We start from the raw sequence: 18,591 nt of genomic DNA, 5'->3' as shown, positions 1-18,591 counted from the left end.
CTCTGCCTCCCGAGTGCTGGGACTAAAGGCGTGCACCACCACGCCTGGCCCCAAACATGGTTCTTATTAAACCATGAACATTCATACTTCATTGGAAAAAAAATCAAGAATACATACTGAAATGATTATAAAAATTCAGTTTATTCTGTGAGGCCTAGCAGCAATGTTACAACAATAACAAAAAAAGATCAAACACTAACCATGTTTTTCCTGTGCCTTGGATGGAGATGATTCTGTGGCATTAGCATATTATCTATATAAAATTTGTGCAGAGGGCCTATTGGCATAATGTGAACAATGTTTACTTTAGTTAGGTCACTTGTTAAACTTTCTCCAGATAATGTTTGTGTGTACTTCACCCAAATGTTACTAGGAACTTATCTAAAATAATGACATTTCCACAAGGTCTGTTGAGGCTGGTACCACGTGGCTAATGGCCACTGTGTCCTATCTCACTACTCTCATACCACATGGCACTATCTACATGACAACATTGTACCAATTCGTTTGCTCATGTTTACTGTCTTACTACACCCATCAGGACAGGAGCTCCCTGAAACCAGGGAAGAGGTGGGTCTTGTTTAATTTTGCTCCCCAAATACCTAGTATAGTGCTTGGTGGTAAGGCTCAGGAAATAGTCACTGAATGAAGATACCTAGATGCTAGTGTAATAGGCATTTATTCTGTGTTATGAAGAGGATGGGTCGTTCAGAGACTCCCAGAATGAGAAGGACGGCCCTTAACTTTTCCCTGGCCCTGCCAAGATGCTGCCTCTGTTCGCTATGAAAGAAAAAAGATTTGGTCTGATTTTAAAGTTTAATGGCTAGGAAATAAAAAGAACAGAGGACAGAGTGGCAACTTAAATATCTATTAAACAGATACTTCATGTGAAAAGGAAATGTCTGTTATAAACTGTCCCTGGGTTTTATAGGTTAAAACTCAGAATTCTGGGTCTCATCTCTAGAACTTCCAGGGGAGAACCTGCGAAATTAGTGCTTCTCATAAGTCCCTGGGTGGTGCCAAGGCTCAAGCACCAGGCCACCCTTTGAGAGCCACTGAAGTCTGCAGGCCATAAAGCACCAGTCAGGTGTCAGTTCTTCCTGTCACTCATTTTTCCCACTTCACCAGTTTCTCCTTTACATGTAACTCTGAACCTGGCTGTGTCTTGTCATTAAACCACTTTCCCTTGTGGAAGGAATTCCTTCACAGCTATGAGCCGATCTATCCACCTCAGAATAAAGATGATAGAAAGCAAAGTCCTTTATTATGAACCACAAAATCGTGATTTATGACAGTGAAACTAAACCCAATCAAATAGCACAAGGACAGATTATGAGGTTTTAGAAACACTTATGATTGTTTCATGTGCTTGGGTTGTTGTTTAATGGTGATGGAAAACCTACAAGTAGTTTGGTCTAAAGATATTTCGGATACTCCTTGATTTCTGGCTGATGTGCCCACAAGAACTATATACTATACTGTACATTTTTTTCCAGTACTTTGTTATTAAGACTCAAAACTTTTAACTCCATAGGCAAGTCATTTTGTTGTTATTTTCATTTATCATGGTACTAGGAACTGAACTCAGGTCTTCCCAAATACTAAAGAAGCACTCTATCACACAGCTGTATTCTCAGTCCCCCTCCAAAGTCATTGTAGAATGAAGTGAGAAAGCTTTCTCACTGTAAATTTGCATTTAGTTTGTTTTGTTATTGTTTTGATACAGGCTTTTATGTAACCCAGGCTGGTATGGAACGTGCTACATAGACAAGAATGACCTTGAACTCCTGATCCTTCTGCTTCTACCTCCCAATTGCTGAGATTAGAAGGCATCTCTCACCATGCCCAGTACATTGTCTATTTAGCACCAAGAACATCAAAGATCCACCTTCTACTTCCTAGTTTCTATTTTCAATGGCTCAAGATCAAATCAAACCTAGTTCTAAGTGTGTGTTTGTGTGTGCATGGGTGGTGATTTCCTTCCTTCTCTTCTAGAATCTAATTTCAGTAGTCTTACCATTTGTTTAAATTACATTCAAGTGAAATTGCAGTCAGTATATTCACAACAATGCTTGGTAGAAGACATGAATTTGGGCTGGAGAGATGGCTTAGCAGTTAAGAACACTGGTTGTTCTTGTACAAGGCCTGGGTTCGGATCTCAGCACCCACATGACAGCTAACAACTGCCCATAGCTCCAATCCCAGGGGATCCGACAGCCTCTTCTGATCTCCGTGGGCATTGCACAACATGGGTGCACTTACCTACAAGCAGGCAATACATGCATACACATAAAATAAAAATAATACATAAAATATTTTTTAAAAAGACATGAATCATTATAATTTCACATGAACTAAAAATTCATTTGATTTTTTTATAGCAATAGTTTAAGGAAGGTGCTGTTACTCTTCCCATTTTATATATGAAGAAACTGAGGCACAGAAACGTGGAACAAGAATGGATAATATATTCTTTTTGATAAATAAATGTAGGCAGAGGTCATATTTGGAATCTTTGGCTTGTAATCTTCTGGGAAGGACAAGCTCAGGAATCCTAGGAGAAGGGAAGACCACAACTCAAGGCACATGGACACACAAGAAACGAAGCCACACTGAGGCAGGGTTGGCTGCAATTGTGCCAGAATGCAAGTTAAAAGAAGAAAGGCAGGTTGGGAGAGGAAGGTAAAGCAGGCCGGCCCTGAACGTCATGACCTGAGCACTGCGGTGGGCAGCACTGTGGAGGCATTTTCCAAATGTTTGTCATTCAAGTACCACCATAATAATCGTGGGAAGGGGTGGCATATGTATATATGTGTACATGTTTATGTGTGTGTGCCTGTGCATGGGCATGAGTGTTACAGGCTGGGGCCAGTCTTGTGTGTTAATCCTCTGTGGCTTTCCATCTTCTTTTAAGACACAGGGTCTTTCACTGAACGTGGGGCATGCCAATTAGGCTAGACTGCCTGCCTAGAGAGCTCCAGGGATTCATACTCTCCCCCACCCCCCGAGTCCTTGGGTTACAGACAGGTACCGCTGCTTCAACCATCTTTTATGTGGGTTCTGGAGATCCAAACTCTGATCCTCATGCTTGCGCACCAGCAACTTTACCCGCTGAGTTATCTCCCTAGCCCCCACTATCACACTTTTTACCACCACTATGTACCACCTATACCATTTTTGATGTAATAGTTGAAATACTTTCCTTCTTAAAATGATGTATATTAAACTTTTCACATCATATTGTAAATGTAAGACAGTATCATTTGCCCAAACTAAAAAGTAAGTACTAAAATGAATAAATAAAGTAAAAATTCTCATCTCTGCTAAATTAACTCAGGTGCCACAGTTGAAACTCCACAACTTGGGGAAACACTGGAGTGGTGACGATGAATCATGGATTTCTTCTCTGACTCACTCAAAGTCACTCCCATATTTCCTTTTAGCTAGCTAGCTAGCTAGAGATAGATAGATAGATAGATAGATAGATACATACATACATACATACATACATACATACATACATACATAGATGATAGATAGATGATAGATAGAGATAGATAGATAGATAGATAGATAGATAGATAGAGATAGATAGATAGATAGATAGATAGATAGATAGATAGATAGATAATCATGTGGTCTCACTATGTGGCCCTGGCTGGCTTAGAACTTGCTATGGAGACCAGGCTGGCCTCCATCTCATGGAGATCTGCCTACCTCTGCCTCCCGAGTATTGGGATTAAAGACACGTACCACCACCATTCCCTGTCTTCATACATATTTTCTAACTTGATGGATCTTGTTTGATATGGATCTTGTTTTAGATGTGATCTTAAGCCTCTTTTCCCTGGTTGAGTTCATGAAATATTTGGTATATTGTGCTTCATATAAAAACAAATCTAAATTTTAATATCCTTTTTCTGTGCATCCAGCAGACCTTTGATCAGTGTGGCCACAGGGCTATCACCATGGGGGCTCCATTTTAACTGCTTTCAATTCAGAGGACTATGGTTTCCTAAAAATCCCCTAGGAAGGAGGACCAGCACAGCTATTTACTAGGTAGCCTGGTCTTTGTCAATCAAGGACACATGCTGTTTCCTCCCAGTTTGAAGAGAGAGGTTCTTCAGGAGTGTGTGTGTGTGTGTGTGTGTGTGTGTGTGTGTGTGTGTGTATGTGTGTGTGGTGTGGTGTATGTGTGTGTGTGTTTCAAAACAGATACTTTGGAGATACACGCATGTACAAATATAAGAAAACTTAACTCCTGTTATTTTTTTTCAGTTTTCTTTCCTTCCCCCATTTTTTCCCTTCTGCTTTAGCGAACCTCAGAACAACATTACAGGAAGATATGGCCATTCACAATCTCAGTATGAGCCCCACAGATTCATGCTCACTGCAGACTACTCTTTATTTTTACAGTATTCATATTTAATGTGTATAGCATGTGACTCTCTCTCTCTCTCTCTCTCTCTGTCTCTCTCTCTCTCTCTCTCTCTGTGTGTTTGTAGGCACACAGAAACCATAGCATATTTGTTGAGAGCTCAAAGGACAACTTCTGGGAGTCAGTTCTCTCCTTCTACAATGTGGGCTCTGGAGATCAAACTCATGTCGGCAGGCTTAGCAATACACACCTTTACCCACTGAGCCATCTTGCTTCCTTAGAACCATTTCTCAACACTTTTAAAAAAAGCCTTACATAGTGAGGCCCACAAGTTTCAATGGTATAAACTGTCCTCAGCTTCACAAGATTATTTCCACTCATATTGCTACACTTGGAGGTTATTATCCTGATATACTCTAAGTGTTGAGGCAAAAACTATACTGGACATGAATGGAGCTATACAACAGTCCCATATCTACAACTTCCTAGCTGTGTGACTGTGAGAGAGACCTCTCTGAGCTTCAACTTATGTGTACAAGTATTGACATTTTGATAGCAATCAAAATAAAATCATATACCCTAAAATTCTGGATAAATGGCCCAGTGTTACATACAAATAAATCAGATATGTTAGTAGTAAATCCCCCTGACAGCCGTTAATCCCAGGCTAGACTGTTCTAGCATGTATACATTATCCACAATTTCTATAGGGAAAATGGATTTTTAAAATCTTTTCTATAAAGAGAATCCTAATTTGGCTTAAATGCCCACCAGAAATTATACCTAAGGGGGACTTCTGTTTGTCAGTAAGCTCCCTTCCCTATCGGATAGACAAATAAAGAAAAAAAAGTACATATTTTAGGAATAGCCAAATACATGACCTCAGATGTCCTACAGCAAACCCTCAGAATGGAAAACTGTGAAAGGGTATCCAGAGGGAGTTTGCTATAAGCCAGAATGTGGTGCACCAAAAAGCAAGCAGGAGTCTGATCTTGCCTTTCCCAGCCTCTCGTTCTCCAGCCAGTGCTTCTTCCCCATCTTCTACCTGCCTCTCTGGGATGAGATTTGCCCTCTCATCAATTTCCTTGGCACAGATTGGCTTTCATTTCAAGCCTTCAGGGCGTTCATCTAACCCATCTGAGGTCTGGAGCTCCTGCAGACCCAGTGTGGGTTTCACAATAGCAGGGAACACACAGACACACAACCAAATGTGACGACGGAGGGAAAGCCTGAAAATATCCGGCCAGCCATGGTCAAACATCTCTCTTTATCACAATAAATGAACAGAAATCATTCTGGTGAAGAAAGTGATAAAAATCACCCAAATCATCTGAGATCTGCAGCTTCTGTGAGAGATTTGTATCCATGTTCTTTATTAATAACTTTCATTTTTAAATTAATAACTTTCATTTTTAAAGACTATTTTCTTTGCTGGACAAAGCTTCATCTTAAATCTTTGTAGTACAGGCTGCTCAGCAGAGTTAGCATGCCAAGGTCAGAGCTTCTCTGCAGACATGAATAACTTTTACCCTGCTCCTGCCCAGCTCTGAGGGGGGGGGGGGGGGAGAGAGAAGAGAGAGAGAGAGAGAGAGAGAGAGAGAGAGAGAGAGAGAGACTGACCAGTTCAAGTCCATCATCACTGTAGAAAATCATGAAGCATAAGATCTCTTAGAGCTAGATCATCAGAGGCATGTTTACACACGAAGGACCATCAGATTTTACAGCCTTAATGTCAAACTTCACATCTTGGCGAAAGTCAATATGCTATTAACTTATGCACAATGTAGCTTAGGTGGTAGAAAATACATAAATGTAGGAAAAGAAGGCACACTGCTGTAATAGCCCATCTGCCTCTGGGCATGTCTGCCTGTACATGGACAGGTGGTGCCTCCAGTGATGTAAGAAAAGACATGCTCTCTTCTTCTGGGTAGCCTGTGAACCAGACAGTAGGAACAGCACTAGAAAAGGAGGCCGGCCACACACCCAGAAGTCCTGTTAGTTTCCTGGGCCTGAATTGTCCAAACCTCCAACTCCCAAGAAAATGAAACTAATTTGATAAAAGTTGTAGACACAGAACACATGGTCAACACCACGGTCTGGGTGACACCACCACCCATGAAAAGAAACATAAAATTAGAAACTAGAATATTCAAGCAAAAGATCAAGAGGAAGAAGTTTCTGTAACTCCTAACAGATCAGGGAAGCCTTCCACAGTGTTGTGCATACACTGCCAGTTACTGAATAGTAATTAATTAATATTAATATAAACCAAGCAATTCCCAAACTGAGGGTTTGTAACATGAAAGACCATTAGATGAGAAAATTTGGGCAACTTATTTTTGGAATACTGCCCTACCACAGAGAGCTGCTATTGTACTGATCAGTAAAATCATGCCTGAGTGTCCTTCAGAAAACACTGGCCACCTCTTCTCATCTTGAAAAGCAATCTGACAGCCTCAAAGTTGAATCACCTCTAACCCTGAAATTATTTCCATATACAAACTAAAGTCCATATCTAATACAGATATGAATATCTCAGCATAAGGAACCTGTCACCATAAATGTCTTATCCACACAATGAAAATAATTGGACAGCTACTAGTTTTCATTATTTTGAATATAATTTAATAAAATCAAAGTATGTCTCCAATATCTTGGTAAGAGAAAAAAGGAGGTAGCAGATTGTTTATATTATGTTGCCAATTCTATTGCATCTCATTGTATTATAATAGACACATCTGCACAGTGGGCAGAGAAATAAAGATTGATGGTAAACAGAAAAAGAATCCCCGACCGTTAGTTCTTTTTATGTGTGGACATGTGTAGCTTTTACCATGCTCTCTCCTTAAACGTCTTTAATCGACACTAAACCCTTTTAATATGAAAGAAACATCGCAAATGAATTTTGCTATCCTTTCTTTGAAAAAAGGCCTCTAATGAAAAACTATGATAACTTAGGAATTAGACTAGTTCAGAGCATGCAGAGTCCAGCCACATACAACTGTGATGAAATAAGAATCTCAGAAAAATTGAAACAAGGTGGATAGGAGCCCCTTGGTTTGGGGAACACTTTCTCCTGGGTCCGTTCTGCTTTGTGCCCCCATTAAGTACAGATTTCAGCACAGTCAGCCAAGGTCATCCTGTTTTTTTACTCTTTCCATTCTATGACTGGTACCAAGCATCTAAGAACAACTAGATTTCTTTTAAAAAAAATCAGCTCTAAGTGAATTTAAGAACATAACTCCCTAATGTTTTTAATTAGCATACAAAGTAACAGGTTTCCTTATGACACTGAGGCGATGTTTCTGAAGTGAATCCTCACAATATACCCTGCCCATGTTTCTGAATTATTTCACAGTTGTATATGAAGAAGCAAAGCACAGCAGCACTTCAGTAGTTAATAGAATTCCTCATCCTTTTCCTCCTCATCCTCTTCCCCTCCTCCTCCTCCCCTCCTCCTTCTCCCCCCCCCCCCTTCGAATTTTCTTCTTCCTCCTTTCCAGGCCTAGTGGCCTTTCCTGGAACCTCATGAAAGGTCTAGAGCTCAGATGATCCAGGGCTCAGGAACTCTTACATGTGAAGACTTCTAGTAGCCCCAAATCAGAAAAGCATCCCCAAATGTGCAATCCCTTATGTAGTCCTTTTGGTAAATTATTGTCATAAGTAAAATAAGTTGCTGAGTCCTTAGTTACCAGTCATCATCAACCCCAATGAAAGGTCCTATCAGATGGGAAGGATTAGATTACAGTAACACAAAACATCACAAGCGCCATCCTTATTATAAGGTACTTGGGTTTTTGTTACTGTATTGCTTTCAATTTCAGTCACTAGGAAAACTAGGAAACTAATTTGATAGAAATCCTTGGGTCCTAGCAAATGCTGAATAATTATGTGTGGGAAGGAAGGAATGTTTTTTTGGGAGGGGAGGGAGGGGAGGAAGAGGAGGGAGCTCTCAAAGTCACAGAGTTCATGCATTGCTGCTTTGACTAAAAATTGTACATCACAGAGAACTGAGGACTTATCCAATTCTGAGGTCTTTCAAAGTCATTCCCTGGTGTTGTTAACAGTTTCAGAACTCAACCCTTCTCTCTATTAGGAAAAGTTCTCTGTAGTCAATATAAATCCTTTCTGCTTGATCTTAAGCCCATTTACTCGGGTTTAGTCTCAGGGGAAAGTGAACAGCTGATTCCCACACTTGGCACAATAATTCTTCATACATTTAAAGAGAGTAAGTTATCACCTCTTTGCCCCTTTTCTTCTTCCCCTTGACGATCCAAATTCCCATCGCTTTTTTCCAGGGATCCTGCTCTCTAATCCCTTAATCTAATGAAGCACATTAGGACTCAGTTCAAAGTCGGTAAAATAGCATGTTGTCAAATGTGTGTATCAGGAGGTGCGGAACAAATCCCTCTGACACTAGGACCGTCTGTGCTATCCCTTCACTTCCCTCTGTGGAGCCTGGGGAGAGCACACATAGACACGTGTTTTACACAGGTGTATCTAGCCAGTCACCAAATACTTCCTGGCCTTCTCTGCAGTGTCTCACACCATTCTGGGAGTAGAAGGGCAATGGAGATGAAAAGATATGTGCTTCCTGTGCTCATGAACAGTCTGTCAGTTTGTGTGTAAGTGTACATATGAGGGGGTTGAGAGGCTGTTTCTTTCTGTCAGTTGGAAGCTTTCAAATAGTATCTACTACAACAATGACTGGCATCTATTACAGTGTCACCTCATTGATCACTGGGAATCATGACCATGATGGTTTAGCTCTGGCATCATGGCCCATTTGCACCTGCAGGGAGTGCCATCTCCTGTGTGTAAGACCACCAGAAGCAGCCTCTCCTACCTTGTCTTATCCATGCTAGGCCCTAGATACAGGCAGCATTTTCTTTCCTGCTGTGCTGTTCTGTTGGGTTTTTTTTTTTTTTTGGTCTTTTTGAGACAGGGTCTCCCTGTAGCCCCAGCTGTCCTGGAACTCACTATGTGGATCAGCCTGGCCTTGAACTCACAGAGATCCGCCTGCCTCTGCCTCCCGAGTGCTGGGATTAAAGGCGTGCGTCACCACGCCCAGCATCTGTCACTATTTCTATTGCTCTTAAAGGCCTTGGGATTTGTCCTTTTCAACTTGGGCTCTTCCTTCCCTCCCATAGGTCCACCCATTAACCCATCAGTACTATCACTACTATCACAGGCTGTGCACCATGTGCTCTGTACTCTCTACCCTAGCACCTCCTTCACTGGAAGACATGGCTGTGGCTTCTCAGTATCACAAACCATAGGTGACAATCGATTCTTGGAGTCTAAAAAATGACCCAGTCAGGGCTGGAGAGATGGCTCAAAGGATAAGAGCACTGATTGCTCTTGCAGAGGACCTGGTAGCACCCACAGGGTGGCTAACAACCATCCATAACTCCAGTTCCAGGGGATCCGACGCCTTCTTCTGACCTCCACAGGCATTGCACAGCATGGGTGCATTTATATACATGCAGGCAATACAGTAAGACACAGAAAATAAAAACTAATAAAATATATTTAAGAATGACCCAGGAAAACTGAGACAGCTTCAATCTTTATTCAGAAGGAGATCTGTCACGTGGAGGGACACCTCAGGTGTCTTTGTGAAGATAGGCAGGAATACAAACTTTAAATCTCCTCCTCTAATTCTGGCCCAGAAAGTCCCTTTAAGATGTGTTTACCTCTTAGAGCCTCAAAATGCACCATCATCATTTCTTGAGGTCATTACTCAGAACACACCCCCACCGCATTTCATTTTTATTATCCCCATTTTAGGAACGATTAAATGGAAGTAGATAGCAGTTGCAATGAAGCAAATCATGAGAGGTTCTGATAGAGACAGAAGCCTGAAAGCTGGCTGTAACTGCTTCTCTGTGCCAGACTATTTTTAATGCAAGTTTATGCAGCTGTCCCCTACTTACAGTGTCTTATAAATGAGCCCATTCTGTACCATTTTTTCAGCATTTCTTACCCTTTTCAAACTCACCATGCCATATCTGTATGCATGCATGCGTGTGTGTGTGTGTGTGTGTGTGTGTGTGTGTGTGTGTGTTTCTGTGTATATTTATTTTCAGGTTTGTTTTTTGATTTGGAGACAGGGTCTTTCTATATAGCCCAATCTGGCCTAGAATTCATGATCCTCCTGCCTCAGCACCGTGAGTACTGGAATTATGGGCCTATATTACCAGGTTCAGCCTATATTGCTTTTAAACTGTCCTATTTCACATTTGGTAGCAGAGAGATGTTCTCAGCTTTCATAAATATAATTCGGATGCAGAGATCTCTGCTGTTTAAGCCCCAATATCTCTTACCAGTTACTTATACAGAACTCCATTAAAGATTCCCAAGAGAAGATCCCATTTTTTTATTGTTGTTAAAGCAGGTTGAATCAATATATCAAATGCATATGTGTTTGGACTATTTTTCAGAGCAATACATCAGAAATTGCGACAACGACTGCCCCAGAGAACCGAGCTAAGACACAGAATGGAAGTTTTTTCCTACTAGATTACCAATTTGTACTTCTTGACTTTTTACCATGTACAAATATTTCCTTCAAAAATATACTTGAAGGATGGTGATTATCAACTGACATTTGTTGAATACTGACTATGGTTCAGTCACCATTAACTGATGTTTGACTATAAAGTCTTATTTAATCTTTGCAATGGCTTCATGTAAAACCCTATTTTACTAAGGGGAAATAGATTTGGGTAATATCAGTCATTCATTCAGGTTTATCTAGCTGATCAATGGCATATGGGGAACTGAACATAGTTCTTTCTGACTTCCAAAACCATAAACTAGGTTGTGTTGACTTGAAGCCTTTCCCAAGGAGCCAAATTTATAAGCAGCTTTATGATTACTTTTAAGAGTCTAAAAGAATGTTGTGAAATCCATCACATGATTCACGCCAACGATGTCATGAATCTTTCTCCAGCTGAAGCTGCTTGTGAAAGCTGCCAACAGAGCCCTCCATTGGATACTGAGGTCCCTGAGGACTCTCCAAGTCCTTCAGACACGGCAGCACTCACTCAAAGGGGGTAGGAGGTACCAGTGGGGTTGTTCTCTTCCAGGAACCACCTTGTCTAAAGGGAGATTGTGTGTGTGTGTGTGTGTGTGTGTGTGTGTGTGTGTGAAGTGAACTAGTTAAAAACAGTTAACTTTTCCAGACATGCAGGTCTTCATTTATCTAACAATTATCTCTGAATGGTCATGTCTAGCCATGTATGCCCCATCAGGTTTACAATGGTGGGAGTGAGTGAGTCCTTGTTCCCATGAAATCCACCTTGCTGTGAAGAGATAAGCAACAAACAAACAAGGAAGTAAATAAGGCCAGATAAAAAGCATATTGAAGAAAATTAAATTGAACTGTTCTGATAGGGTGACTGAGTGGCTACTTTAGTACAAGTCACAAGACAAGGGAAGGTCTTTCTGGGAATGTGATATTTATCTTTTGTTTTGTTTTGTTTTTGAGACAGGGTCTCTCTGTAACCCCAGTTGGGCTGCCATTCACTATGTAGACCAGCTGACCTTGAACTCAAAGAGATTCACCTGCCTCTGCCTCCCAAGTGCTGGGATCAAAGGTGTGGGCCACCACACCTGACTGTGGTATTTACCTTTATGACAATGACACCTGTGCCCTTGGAGTTACTGTGGGCTCCTTTGTATAATCCAGTTCCTACCCCAATTTCCCTTTCAAAGTTCTCTTTGTTTATTGTGTGAATCTCTAATCCCTAGAGCTGTGAAGGATCTAGAATTCATTCCATGCTATCTTTGTAGAAATGAAGAAAGATCAATCTGAGAAAAGTGAACCATTCAGGCCACATGGCTACTTAGTGACCAAACTGGAAGCTCTTAACCCAAGTTTCCTCCCAAAACCCAGGTTCTTCCCAGTAATCTAATCTCTCCAGTACCCAGCCCTTCCCCATAGAATGTTAAGCCTCATCCCTACCCATCTAGTCCATAGACACTAGTTAACAGCTAATTTTTCCAGACATACTGACTCTTCATTTATCTAACAATTCCCTCTGAAGGGTCACTTCTAGCCATGCACTCACCATGTACTCCTAGGCCCTAGGGGACCTAGTGGAATGGCAGTAGGAACCTTGAGAATGATATCTTGGGGGCTGAGCCAACAGTGGAATACATGAAATCTATCCACCACATCTAGCTATGGTTGGTCCCTGCCACTCTTCCTTGTCCATGAGTGACCCAACCAACCAGGGCTTCTGAATTTGGGCGCTGCATAACTCTATAAATTCAACAACCACTAAACATTTCTCAAAAATGTTCCTTGGTTTAACCAATTCAGTATGAAAATATCTTATTCTATAATCTCAATCCCCCTTTCCATGCTTGACAAAAAGATTAACCACAGAATTTCTTTAAATAGCAAGTTCCTTTGGTACATTTAACATATGATCTATAAACAATCTACATAAAGATTTTATTTCCCCTTTTAAAAGAAAACAGTTATTTGTCAAGGGCAACAGAATAAAACTTGGACTCTTAATGATAGATTTTGGATGCTGATTATGTAATAGTTCTCATTCATTCCACAAATATTTATTGAACTGCTTTATGCAATGCATACATCCAGATCACCATGAGAGCACAAGGACAGAAAGATACAGTCTCTGCCCTCTTTGAGCATGCATGCAGGCACACAATTCTAACAGAAGGCAGGTATGATGAGGTCATAATAGAAGCAGTGATCGAAGCTATAGGGGATAAGGGAGTGATATGTTATACCACAGCTAAGAACAAGAGAAGGAGGAATCAACATGTTCAAAGGACACTTATGACAGACAAAAATCCAGCATAGAACTGGGGAAATGGACAGCTGGCCCCAATCTTAGCTGAAGAAATATTGGCAACTGATGACTGCTGAGTGAGAAAGAGCTAATCTTCCTAAAGTGAGGGACTCTAGGTAGGCTGACTAGACCTCAGTAGATGAACTTGAACTGAGGAATGTTCTGGGAACACTAACTTGACACAATAGGCCTTCACATAAATGACAGAAAGTATGAATTCCAGTGGGGCAGCTATGGGAGGGTGTCAGTAGGGGAGGCGGTATAAAGATGATTAAGATTGAGATGTTCTGTATGAAATACACAAAAATTCAATTAAAAATTTAAAAAATAATGCTTATGATTTGTCTAATTGGAAAATTCATTCCAGGAAAGGGAACCATGACATACTGTACATGGGGCAGGCCCACCACCACACATTCTCAGAGCAGAAGGAGCCCAGGGTAGAAAACGAGGAAAAGATGACAAGCCTTGGAGGATGGACAGAACACTGAATGCAAGAATGGATGAGATGTGAACCCAGTCTATAAACCATGATAGCCTTGAGAGTGCTGAGGGCAGGGAAAGAATACATAATTTAATTGTGTGTCAGTAAGTTCATGCTAACAGCCATGTATGTGGCTGATCTGGATGGACAAAGGCAGGGACAGAGAAGTCCATTAAAATAGGACAATGATTAAGGGCTAAAACAGGTAGAATTGATGAGACAAAAAACTTAAACTCTGGAGGGAAGATTATCTCCTAGAAAGATGAGGGCCCCAGACCTCAGATTGGATCCTAGAGAAGAGAACTCAGCAAGCCTCTAAGTAATTCTTTTTAAGGACCATTGTGAGATGCCAACTGCTTGAGATAGTAGTCATCATGACCCCAATACATAAGAGCTATCCCAGCTGGATCTTCTGAATTCTCTGTTCTTAACTTCTCTTTTGGAGACATACACAAGTTCCTGTTGGATGTGAGGGGCCATTATGGTATCTCGACAGCAGGGAAAGGCAACTTTATTGGGATGGACTATAGGGGCCAGGAACAACTATTCCTGATCACATGGAAACTCAGTGGAGGAAGGGTAACCCTTAATCAAGAACATCAGTAATACTTAAACCTTTCAGCTCTGTCTGATGATAGCAATAATATGACCGACCAGGGGCTCTCAATATAAAGAATCAGGTCTTAAATTCTACTATCTGAGCCACAAATGTCCAATAAGTGAGCATTCGAATAGCTTAGCTGTCCAGGGCTCTCTGTGACAAGGTTATGAATTGTGAAGAGTTTACCTCTAGTCTCTTTTCTTAGCTACTTGCTCTTTGAAGTAGGCCAGTTCGAGTACTGACTGTCCCCCAAATTATATGGATTAAAGGTTGAAAGAATATACATTAATGACTTGTCATCAGTCTGGCATACTGGGAGATGATGGAATCTGTAGGTGAGACCTAGTGAGAGGAAGTTATGTCATGGGAGAGTGCCTTTGAAGAAGTGTTAGACCAATGCACTCTCTGTTTCCTAGACACCATGAGGTGAACAGGCTTCTTTTGCCACAGGCTCCCACAATGATATCTGCCTTACCATAGATCCAAATCTATAGGGCCAGGTGACCACAGAGTGAAAACTCTGGAACCATAAACTAAAATATACCCATTTCTCTATCAAAGTTAATTATCTCGGGTGTTTTGTCACAGTAACTAAAAAATTTTGAACATACTTAGTTTCCACTCACATTAAAACTGTACTGACATTGTGACACCTGTTCTCAGCCAACTGGCCAACAGAGTCTCTGGAACTGGTCTTAAATCAGTTTCCCAGCATGCTTTCAATAGAGTAAGATTATCATGAACAAAATGGTCTCATGATAAGGTGATTTTGGGAAATGTCATATTAAATAAAATTAAAGACATCTCTGAACTCTCAAATTAATTTGTTCTCCTGGATTGAGAAGCTGTAAGTAACATTTTCTGGTCTTATTTATTTGCAGAACCATTTGTCAGAGTGTTTCAAGGGAACAGATGCCAGAAAAGCATACCCACAAAAAAGTCAGCGATCACTCTCAGATACTAAATCAGGAATCCAACAACTAAATCCAATGGTTGCTGCATGCTCACTGTGTACCAGGCACTGTTAGATTAGTATATTAATCCGTATATCTATAATATGAACATATTATTATTCCCATTTTATAGATGAAGAAACCAAAGCACTGCGTAGTTAGCTAATGGTTCCCCAAGGTCTGAACTAGGCAAGCAAGTGAGCAGCGATGTTAGTGGAAATTAATTTCTAATGGTAGAATTTCAACACCTGTGATAAACTGGTACCAGGGAGATTATGATCAGAGCCTTGTGTGACAACTTTGCAATCAAAGACCATTTCAACCCATCTGTTTAAAAATTAGGTTTTATGGGCTTCCTGAGCATTGAAATATGCACGTTTTAAATTGTACCACCTGTTTGGTTTCTTCACCAAATTGTGTTATATTGTATCATATTACGTGTGGATCATCTTCCATGATAACAGACACAACCATCAGAAATCAGCACAACCATCAACAATAATCAGAAATACATAAAGAAAACAACCTCATGGTTAATCAAAGTAGTAAGAATATTAAGATACAAGTTTGAGGCCCTGCTTCTTTGGGCTCACAAAATTTTGATCTCTGGTTCCTGATGTCTAGAGATGAAAACCAGGAGGCTGTTTTCCTTTAATGTGCTCAAAGTTTTATATCCCTGCCCCTTTACTTTGCTCAAGAATTGCAAAAGACATGTCCTACCCTCTCCCACTTCCTCTCCTTGTTCAGCAGGATTATCACCAGCTTGGGGTGCATCTGGTAGCCATCTTCACTGAAGGACAAGTTTCTCCCCTCAAAAGTGACATTGATCAGATACCTGCAATGATAAAATTTAAAAATTAAAACAGGAAGAAGGAGTACGAACAACAAGTTGATAAGAAGCCGTTATGGAGACAGACCAGGGGAAAGATGCAGAGGTGTCATTAGCAAATTAGTACTCTTCAAATTCCCATCTCATTATGCAACAATCATCCAAGTTTACAATAGGAATCACATGACAAAACACTAACTTCAAATAAGGGCAGGTGGTTTGGGTTTAGCCCATGGCTCTGTCTTTGACTAAATCATTTTAGATTTTTAAAAAAGGTTTATTTTAATTGTGTGTACACATGTGTGCCCATGTGTAAGCATGTGCACATGAGTGCAGGTACCTTTGGAGGTCAGAAGAGGGCACCTGATCCCCTGGAGCTGGAGTTACAGGTGGTTGTGAGCCCCTGGCTGTGGGTTCAGGTCTTCAGCGAAAACAACGGGCACTCTTAAATGCCAAGTCATCTCTCCAGGCCTCACTTAGCCTTTTGAACCTTTTGTTTATTCATGTCCTATCTGTAAAATGTCTGGTAATAAAAGAAATACCTCATTAAGTCTGTAAAACTTAAAGGAGACAACTAAGCTAAGCACTTACTATGGGGTCTGGTGCATAGTAAATGTTCATTGAGTGTTAACAATTATTATTCAAAAAAGTAGGTGGAATAAAGGGGTGGAGGAGATTGACAAGGAAAGAAAGTAGGTATGTACCAAGACAACTTTCTGCTAAGAATGGTGGCATGTAGGCGCTTAGGGTACCTCTCCATCCCCCCAAATATGCACATTCTTTAAATTCTCACTAAGGTCTTGCTCAGCCCTTGCTTTTAAGAGTTGTGAGTACAGCAGGCAGGATACAGCTTGAAACCAGGCCTTGTGTAGGGTGTACAGTGTGCAGAAAATAAATACCTGAGGGTGGAAAAAGGAGAGGGAGGTGTTTCACTGAGTGTTCTGGTGACAAGGGACGGAAATTAGTGGAAATTCCTAAGGTAACTAAAGTCAAACCAATGAAATAGTTTCTGAAGAACCCCTGCCCCCAGCTGGCTGCAGAGGTCTGAGAAGCAGCAACTTCACCAGGAATTCCCATAGGTCTGCTCATTACAACTGCATTAGTGCAACGGAGCTGGTGGTAATTAATGTCCCTTTACCATAAGGGCCCAAAGAATCGATAATGATTAGCTCTGTGTTCTCCTGATGTGCTGCTCGGGAGCTTTGGGCCTAAATGCTTCTTGTGAGATGTGTCTCTACTAAGAAGGAAATTAGGCATCTTACAAAAGCCAAGGAGGAATCTGAGAGAGCCATAGAGGTTAAACAAGGTTGCAAGACATCTAGGCAGCACGAACCAACTCCTTGGGATCACTTCTCACTTCTAGAACTGTCTGAGATGGTTAAGCTTGCCATGCCCCATCTGATGTGGCTTTCCAGATGTCACTGGAGAACACAGTGATTCTTAGAATTGAGAACCGAGACTTCAAGTCAGCTAGCCCAGCATTTCTTGTCATCCGTGTTTTTCTCTACAGTATCTTTGACTTGTCTTCTAGGCACCTCTTGAATCCTCCTACTGATGGAGTTCTCACTATGGTGTCCCCCACCATAACGTAGCCAATTGCATGGTTCTGATTATTACTATTACTTTTACCCCTTTGCAACTCTTCAAAACCTGTTTCCTTTTGGTCTTAATCTAGTTCTTATCTACGAGAGTTCTTCAAGCATTTTAACACACACACACACACACACACACACACACACACACATACATCCTGCATCCCTTATAAAATCGGTTTTAATCTGTGAAGAAACCTTAAGTTCATTTACTTCGATAATTTTAATTTTATGGATTAGTAAAGAGAAATATTAAATGATTCACCCGATATTATATTACTAGTTGGGAGAAGAAGCAATACTTTAAGCAATATCCTGGGCCCCACAGCCTTTCTACCATATCATCCTTGTTCTCACAGCAACAAGGGGTTTAACATCCCCTGTTCCTTACACAGTCATCACAAGCCATGGCCACAAGTTCCCTCTTCTATTCAGTAAGTAGGATCCCTGGTCCAGCTCAAGACCCCACACAGCATCTTCTTCTTTACGCTGCTTCTCATCTCTTAGCTCAGTGATGCTTGCCCAAATTCATCACTAGTCTGGAGATAATATTCAGGTCTCCTGTAGTTTGCAATAACTCCAAACCCAATCAAAAATCCCTGCAGTGTTCATTCAAAGGAATATAATTACAAAACCACAAGTCAGAGAATTTTAAACTAATAAACTACAGTTTAAGCATCCAGCATCATTAACTTGGAAAATATATTCTTACTATAATAGTACTGGATTATTTAAAATTACTTCTAGAGGTCTTCAGAGAAAGATTATGAAACAGAAAATAGTTTAGCTAGTCCCAGTTCTTTTTTTAAAGAAGGAAGGAAAGGAGGGAGGGAGACTTGAGGAAAAGGAGAGAAGGAGGGAAGAGGGGAGGAAGGAGGGAAGAGGGGAGGGAGGAAGGAAGAGAGGAGGGAGGAGGGAAGAGA

The 18,591-nt window shown here is 40.9% G+C and overlaps 1 protein-coding gene across 1 annotated transcript in view; it reads right to left on the bottom strand.

The window, feature by feature from the left end:
* The window catches only part of Grin2b (glutamate ionotropic receptor NMDA type subunit 2B), a 500,196-nt gene that overhangs the window by 133,212 nt on the left and 348,393 nt on the right, over positions 1-18,591 (bottom strand). Inside the window, exon 4 of the mRNA XM_029565662.1 lies at positions 15,968-16,082. Coding sequence (XP_029421522.1) covers positions 15,968-16,082 — 115 coding nt within the window. The remainder of the gene's footprint in view (positions 1-15,967; positions 16,083-18,591) is intronic.

This window comes from Nannospalax galili, unplaced genomic scaffold, assembly GCF_000622305.1.
Source record: "Nannospalax galili isolate Female #2095 unplaced genomic scaffold, S.galili_v1.0 scaffold210, whole genome shotgun sequence".
In the NCBI taxonomy this organism is placed as follows: domain Eukaryota; kingdom Metazoa; phylum Chordata; class Mammalia; order Rodentia; family Spalacidae; genus Nannospalax; species Nannospalax galili.
The sequence above is the reverse complement of the archived record's forward strand: the minus strand, read 5'-3'. Positions and strand labels throughout refer to the sequence as shown.